Source organism: Lathyrus oleraceus, chromosome 6 (assembly GCF_024323335.1).
Source record: "Lathyrus oleraceus cultivar Zhongwan6 chromosome 6, CAAS_Psat_ZW6_1.0, whole genome shotgun sequence".
In the NCBI taxonomy this organism is placed as follows: Eukaryota; Viridiplantae; Streptophyta; class Magnoliopsida; order Fabales; family Fabaceae; genus Lathyrus; species Lathyrus oleraceus.
Window position 1 is genome coordinate 309,654,011 of NC_066584.1, and position 8,255 is coordinate 309,662,265.

The window sequence follows — 8,255 nt, forward strand, 5'->3', positions numbered from 1 at the left end:
GTAACCATAGTTGAACCATGCCACCTCAAATGAGAATGGGATTTGGTTCCCAGGAAATGCCAACGTTCACGACAAATTCTGTAATGACAATGAGATAGCAGATGGATGAGAGTAACCATGACATTGTAAATGCTCTTACCTAACATATGGGTACAATATTCAACCCATTGATTCAAAATATGAATCAGAGTAACCAACAGTTGGCAACTCAAATGAATAGAATTGCTGATTTTTTTGGCACTCCCCTAGTGCAAGTTCGACCTATTATACAACCCCAAATCATTAGGTAGGTTCGAAGCGAAGGACCAGTTTTGGAGGAAAATACTGCAAATCAGGGGCAATAAGTGATGCCCCAGGTGGTCGAACAAGAGATACCTAGGGAAGTAGAGTGTTCACCTGTCATGATGGTTAATCGAAACCAAGATGCTGATCAGATCGTTAATTAGGTTCGACAAGGGAATCTCTTACGAGAGAATAACCTGGCGACCATTGTCGAAAGGATAATGGCTCAAAATGGGGTAAACCTGGGTCTGTAGAGGCCAAATTACACATATCCTCTCATAGAGTATGTGCGCATGTGAGAAATGAGTGAGAAAAATGTACGTATGCATTCCACAATTTATAAACTTCAAGTCTTTTCATATTTAAGTATCTTTTATGCATTGAGTTACCTTTCGATTTCACTTTACAGTTCATGTTTCTATTTCACCTTGCATTTTGTTTTCAATCTCTATTCTGAAAATCTTTTATTCCAAATCTTCTTTCAAAGCAACATTAAAATAAATCGAAGAAGTAACTCTTCGATTTCGACACAAAATGTTGTTCAAAACCATAAATGCACATAAATATGTTTCGGGAGATTTTCGAGTTTGATCCCTTATGTATTAATAGAAACTTGTATTTGTTTACCGAATTTCACAATAAACAAATTGGCACGCCCAGTGGGACCCTTTTTATGTGTGTTTTTACTTTGCATTTTCGAAAATTTATAATTCTTCATTCCATTAACTTCACATTCTCTGAGTGTGAGTGTGCATGAGATTAAGGCGTGATAAAATAATAAAGAGAGAAGTCAGAAGACCTATAAGGAGATATGTAAGGAGAATGACCACTCCCAGGAATAACAATGGAGAACAACCTATTAGTAGTGTTGGGACGAGCACGGTTTATGCACCAATGACGGTGCCCATTCCTTCAATTGACAGTACTACGGCAATACCGTCTACGATGGTTGCACCGATAACTTTACCTGAAGGGACATTTTTGTATCCAATTCCCCAGAGTTACCCAGTGATTCCTAGACCGTTCGTGGCGTATGATTTTAGGCCTTTTGCCATAAATTTCACAATGCCCATGCTAGGGTGTGAACAACCTTATGGAATGCCAGCAACAATGATGACTAGTTTACATAATAACACATCAACGTTTACCGATAACACTGCGAATTTGTATTCACCAATCATGGTGTCTGGTTCATCCATAAGTAACCATGGTCGAACTATGCAACCCCATGTGGGAATGTGATTGGGTCTCAAGCGATTCCTGCCTTGACAACAAATTTTTTCATGGCAATGCGGAAATAGATGGATGAGAGTAACCATGACATGGTAAATACTCTAACACAACATATGGGTACGATATTTAATCCATTAATTCAAAACACGAATCAAAGTTACCAGCAGTTGGCAACTCAAATGACTAGAATTGCTGATTTTTTGGCGCTCCCTCGATGCAGGTTCAGCCTGTGGTTCAACCCTAAGTCGTTAGACAAGTTCGGAACAAGGGGTTGGTTTTGGAGGAAAACACTTTGAACCATGGACATCAAGTGCTTCCCCAATTAGTCGAATAAGAGATACCTAGAGAGGAAGAGCGTCTACATGTTATGATTGTTAATCTAAATCAGGACGACGACTAAGTAGTCCATCAAGTTCAACAAGGAAATCTGTTAGGGGAAAATAAACTCACGACCATTGTCGAAAGGATAATGGCACACAATGGGGTGAACATGGGCCTGCAGAGGCCTAATTACACATCTCCCCTTTTAGAGGTCGTGTTGTATACTAAACTGCCAAGGGGTTGGAAAGCCCCTAAATTTACAAAGTTTGTTGGCGACACTAACGAGTCTACTATCGAGCATATTGCCCGATACTTAACTGAGGCAAGTGACATAGCCAACAATGAGGATCTAAGGATGAGATATTTTCCTAGTTCCCCAACGAAGAATGCTTTTACATGGTTTACCACCCTACCTTCCCATTTGATTAATGACTGGTCTCAATTAGAGAGGTTGTTTCATGAGCAGTTTTACATGGGGCAATCTAAGATTAGTTTGAAAGAATTGTCAAGCGTGAAGCAAAAGTTCGCTAAGTCGATCGAAGACTATCTAAATCGATTTTGGTTGCTAAAAATAAGGTGTTTTACTCAAGTACCTGAACACGAGCTTATCGAAATGGCTGTCGGGGGTTAGATTAATCCATTAGGAAGAAATTAGACACGCAGTATCTAAGAGACATGTCCTAGTTATCTAACAGATCTCGGCAGGTCGAAAGACTAAAGGTCGAAAAATCCATAGTGAGTAAGGGTAAGAAAGAGTGTGCGGCTTATGTTGACATGGAGGATTAAGACCTAATTTATGAGGTTGAATTGGGCCATATCGAAGAGTCTGAAGTTGATGTGGCTGAATTAAAACCAAGTCCCCCATATGTGTGTAAGTTACTTACACCTACAAGTGGGAAGAATCCTTCAGAACCTAAATAAAATGATAAGTTCCCTAAGAAAACTTACACATTTGATGTAACCAAATGCGATGAGATTTTTGATTTGCTGGTTGCAGATGGACAAGTACTTGTGCCCCTAGGCGCAAAAGTACCGCCATTAGAACAAAGAAAGAAACAAGGGTTTTGTAAGTACCATAATTTTCTAGGGTGCAAGACCTCAGAATGCTTTCTTTTCAGGGATCTTGTTCAGAACGCACTGAATGAAGGCAACTTAATGTTTGCTAAGGAAAAGCCATCTATGAAGATTGACTTTGACCCTTTGCATGTTGAGGATGCTAGCTACGTGGAACCTGTGGCGAACAATATGGTCAAAATTACTGACGATTTTGACATGGCCGAGTTTAAAGAAAGTGAAAATCAGATCGAAGTAGTATTCCTAAAGGCTGATGAAAGATTGGTGGGATTTCTCTATAGGTGCAAGGTTGAAGACTCAGAGGTAATATTGTATCCTCAATGTAGTGTTGTCTCTGACAAGAAGGTTGTGAGAAAGGTTGAGAGTGCTCAGAAAGCAAAAGAGAAGGAGACCTGGAGGAGGAATAGGTCTCAATCTCACTTCGACAAGAGAGCGGTGCCCCAGAGAAAAGAACAAGCTCTTTCTCAACAAAAGGCTAGGCATAGTACTTTCAAACCTACGCTAAATGCTCCTCAAGGGAGGTGGACTAAGCCCGCTGGCAATGAGTATGTTGGAAATCCTAAGTGGAGAAACTTTGAGATGGGACGAGGGTCCTCTATGACTTATCGAGAGAATTTCAAAATGTCAGAGAGGTGTTCCTATGGACCTAGCAATTACAAAGACAAAAACCCCATGTCAAGGATGTAACGGAGGATGTTCAGGAATGTAGTCTCTCACTTCCTCATCCTCGTTTGGTGAGATTATGAAAGCCAATGGGTTTTTGCCAATGTTAGATTTAGAGGGAATTGTTTGAGTGGAAGCCATGGATGGAAATTGAGTTTTGTTAAAAAGAAAAATAGTGAAAGGGTTTTGTTGCTCTGCGTGAGAAAAAATTGTAAGAGGAGTTGAAAGGGGGAAGAATAATAGAGGAGTTGAAAAGTGTTATTTATAAGCTTCTCAATGCATGTACTGAATCAGACACATGGCATCCGCGTGGGGGAGATTGTAATATTTTTTGGGGTTACAAAGCATAACATTGATGTGGGTGGGAGCAGTTACGAACGACATGCAAACCCACGACATCCTAGGAAGTAGGAGTAATGATGAGATTCTGAGCGGATCTCGTGGAAAATGATAATGCACCATAAAAAGGGTAATGATGACGATGACATCAGCAAAAGCGAAAATGGCGTCGAAAAATGTGATCAAAAAGGTCATGTCTCTCTTATTTGATTCAGATCGAAACATGGCCTTTTGGAGGGTAATTTGTTACCTTGGATTTTTCAACTTTACTATAAGTAGCAAGTATTAATGGGACAACAATGAATATGCTAGGTTGAAGGACAAGATAAAATAAAGTCAAAAGGGAACTGAGTTGATGCCAGGTTGGAAGTCACTTATAGTGATGCCGATCAAAGTAACTCCACGTCGAAGGGCATTATAAGAGTTCGGGGACAGAGTGAAATTGAATACTATGTTATGTTGGCTAAGGTTGAAGTTCATAATTGTAATGGAAACAATGTCGACTTGGGCATTGCATGTGGAAAATTCCAGAATGGGTTATCGTACTGTGGTTGACATTAAACACTTCAACGTGGGAAGTCAGTTCTTGATGACCAGTAAAAATAGTTAAGATATTTGAATGGTGTTAAAAGAGCGGGAACTAGTTTAACAAGATGGTTACTCGAAGGCATGTGGAGGCTCTTTGGAGAAAACCGTTGCATGGGAATGAAACGTGTCGTGATAGGGTTAGTCGAACGTTCTTGGGTAGTTATTTTAGAGTAGTATATAAAGGGACTTATGTTCATTTGGGAAGGAGTCCGCAATTGTATACATATTCTGTAAACTCAAAGTATCTGCGCATTTGAGAAACGAGTGAGAAAAATGTATGTATGCGTTCCACAATTTATAAATTTCAAGTCTTTTCACATTTAAGCATCTTTTATGCATTGAGTTACCTTTCGATTTCACTTTACAGTTCATGTTTCTACTTCACCTTGCATTTTATTTTCAATCTTTATTCTGAAAATCTTTAATTCCAAATCTTGCTTCAAAGCAACATTGAAATAAATCGAAAAAATTACCGTTTGATTTCGACAAAAAAATGTTGTTCAAAACCATAAATGCACATAAGTATGTTCCAGGAGATTTTCATATTTGTTCCCTTAAGTATTAATAAAAACTTGTATTTGTTTATCAAATTTCACAGTAAATAGAATCATACCCTAGAAAAAAAAGCTCAAATCAAGTTGATAATGGTACTCCGGTGAAAAGGATGCTATAGGTTGGCATGCAAGAGATGAAGGGAGTTAGATCAGAGGAGAATAGTCACAAGCACACTGATTTAGCTATCTTATCCAAGTGGAACCGGGGTGCCAAGATTCACAATGAGGAATCTTGTAACACTTGGAATCAAAAGGACTCATCAGATGAGGACAAAGCTCGTCATAATAGAAACAAAAATAGAGAAAATAACATCACGGATAGTAACTTGACTCGGAATTTGCTTTGCAAAAACATAAATGAAGAGAAGCGAAGATAAGCTTTACACAAAAGAATACCTCAAAAGTCGCAAAGGACATCACTCCAATGAAGAGGGATTTGAAAGTCGACATGTATGCGATGACGAAAGTGAGATTGGAGTTGGATGATCAATATAACTAACAACATCCAAGAATCCACATCCAAACAGGTGCTAACTTAGCCCTCTAAGGTGAGTGGAACCTAGGGGTAGTGTATCACAACGACACAAAGGATTGAAACTGCAAGTACATGTAATTAAAGGGGTTATGCAAATTCATTAGAGGAAGAAGCTCAAGCCATTATGAAAGCTTTAGATGTGGTCAAGAGATTGAAGGTGGAGGAGAATGAGATCTTCACAGATAGCAAAGGTGTTTTGAAACTGGTGAACAAGATGAGAAAAGATGAGAAGACGGAAGACTGGAGCAATTTAAGTAGACAATCAACACAAATTATAAAAACCTTTGACAAAATGAACTATGGGCGGATCAACCACATCAGTATATAATTTGTTTGTATAATAATTATACTTTTTTAGACGAGACAATAATAATAATTAAAATTAACTCACATACAACCATACAACCATGAAGATCACGGTTCAAATTTGGTGAAGGATCGTTCATGTCAGTTAAGTTATGATTTGCAAACTGTGTGATAATTATATCACTCATGCATATTCATTTCATACTTGCGAGTTACTAACTATTAAAATAAAAATTATAAGAGGCGAATCATTAATAAATAGACACTTCAAATTTTAGCACAAAGTTTTGACAAGATAAAAAAATGTTTAAATTTGGAAGAAAGATAGATTAATTTCATGAATGAAATAAAGTAGAGTATAAAAAAATTAATGAAACTTAAATTTTTTAACATAAACAAAATCACATAATTTTTCAAAAAAAGATATACCTCCAATTAGTTGTTCAATTGATTTTTTATAATTAATTGAAAAATTCATTCAATTTGATTCAATTTTATATGATTTAATTTGGATTATTTTTTAGATATTCATGAAAAAAGTCAAATGTAGTCCGATATATAATTTTATCCACAAAAATTTAGATTTAACCACAAATAAGATGCAGATAAATATATGAAAAACATTTTTGAAAACAATTCGGAAAAAATATCACATAATCACAATGTATAATATAGTTGGAACAATCAACACACCAGAAAGCTTATATCCACAGCACAGATATTCCATACTCTTCTACCACGACAAACAATATAACTTGTAGAAATATATTATGCTCAAATCTTCAAACATTGTTCTGCCATACCTTGCATTTCTTAATTGTCTTACTTAGGCCTAACTTCTATTCCTTCAAGAAAGAGACCTTTCTTCCATTGAGAACCCCTTTCCAAAACATTCACATGTACTTCTTTATTTTGTGTGCTCGAATGGAAGAACTCTCCCATCTCAATCTCCAACCACCCATCGCTTCTCACAATAGGACGTTGCAATCCTACTACTCTGTCGTGAGGCCTATCTTCCACATTAGGATCCAAACAAACATTTTTAGTACTAACATGTCCACCTTCCTCAAAAATTGATAACTCTACGGGACGGTTCTGAAATCCACGGGCATTAACCATCTTGAACACAAAATAAACTGCATAATCAGTATTCAGAGACAATGCAATGGTGTTTATCGTGCCACGAATTTCAAACCAACAAACATCAATAAGCACAGCCACTTCAGCGAACCTGCCCAAAAGTAGTACACAAGTTGCAAAGGTTAAAATATCAGATCTGAGAAAAAACCTGTCTAAAACTTAAATTCGGAGGTCGCTACCCAGCGTCACTTTCTCATGATATGCGCAAAACCACAAACGTAAAACATGGTCACATGCTGAATCATTTTGTTGACAACATAACTGATACGGGTCTATATATTTTATATTTTATAATAGGAAACTATTAGCAGAACAAAAATCAAAGAGAGAAGTTAAGTGGTAGTTAACCTGGAATCAGGCAAATCAATCCATTTCCAGTATTCCTCATCATGACCACTCCAAATAATAGTAAGAGATCTAGCAGCAAGAATGTAACTCAATTTTCCATTTTTTCTATCCAATTGAAAGCTCTGCACATCAAATCAATTCAGCTAGGTATTCTGTGATAATAAATGTGTGTTTGGAAAACTTGAAATTCAGTGTGGAAAAGCCCTTAAATAACAAACATAGGCTAAACCTAAGCCCTTAAACGTTACCAAGAATAATACCTTGTGACCATTATCGATGATGATTGGACGATCAGAGAGAGCGAGATAGAGAGCCTTCTTGGTAGGAGCGTTGGCAAGTGAGGGAAACTGTGAAACAACAGAGGCTATGAAATTGGAATCGGAAGGGAGAAATTGATTCCAGACCGCATCGGAGTCGGCGGCAGAACGGAATGTCTTGGAAGTGAGGGAGAATCTGCCGGCGTCTACGGGAGTAGTACGTGACAGTATGGCGGTGATGCATCCTTCCGGCAAATCCTGAATTTCTGTCATTCTTTTTCTTTGATTTATTTGTGATTTTATGCAAAGAAGTGAGCACTACATCTAAACGTGTTTTAAAGTATGGAAATGAAAAGACTCTACCCCTCTCCTCTAATTACTCATGGAAATTCAGTGTAAAATTAAATTCATCGCAATCATCGGTTTATATGATTATAAATTCAGTGTAAAAAAAATTTACACCGTCAATATATATCAATTAAATTCATTTCATAGTATTAGTTTTTGAGCATAATGGTAGTCTATTGTCAATGTAAAAAGTATTACACATGCATCAAATCAAAATATTTTAAAATACTAAATCATGTAAATAATTTAAAATTTAATAGTTGATTT

General features: G+C 37.1%; 1 protein-coding gene across 1 annotated transcript; it reads right to left on the reverse strand.

Moving 5' to 3' along the window:
* Positions 1 to 6,505: 6,505 nt before the first annotated feature.
* On the reverse strand, positions 6,506 to 8,032 carry LOC127091658 (F-box protein PP2-B11). Its single transcript, XM_051030344.1, has 3 exons — positions 7,644 to 8,032; positions 7,384 to 7,505; positions 6,506 to 7,126 (listed from the first exon to the last, which is right to left on the reverse strand). Exons 1-3 carry the CDS (start codon positions 7,911 to 7,913, stop codon positions 6,718 to 6,720), a joined length of 801 nt encoding a protein of 266 aa, XP_050886301.1. The 5' UTR covers positions 7,914 to 8,032; the 3' UTR covers positions 6,506 to 6,717.
* Between the last annotated feature and the right edge of the window lie 223 nt (positions 8,033 to 8,255).

Coding starts and splice junctions, on each gene's coding strand:
- LOC127091658 (XM_051030344.1), bottom strand. CDS start 7,913: ATGACAGAAATTCAGGATTTGCCGGAAGGATGCATCACCGCCATACTG. Junction 7,506..7,643: donor TCATCGATAATGGTCACAAG/GTATTATTCTTG, acceptor TTTGATGTGCAG/AGCTTTCAATTGGATAGAAA. Junction 7,127..7,383: donor ATTGATTTGCCTGATTCCAG/GTTAACTACCAC, acceptor ACTTTTGGGCAG/GTTCGCTGAAGTGGCTGTGC.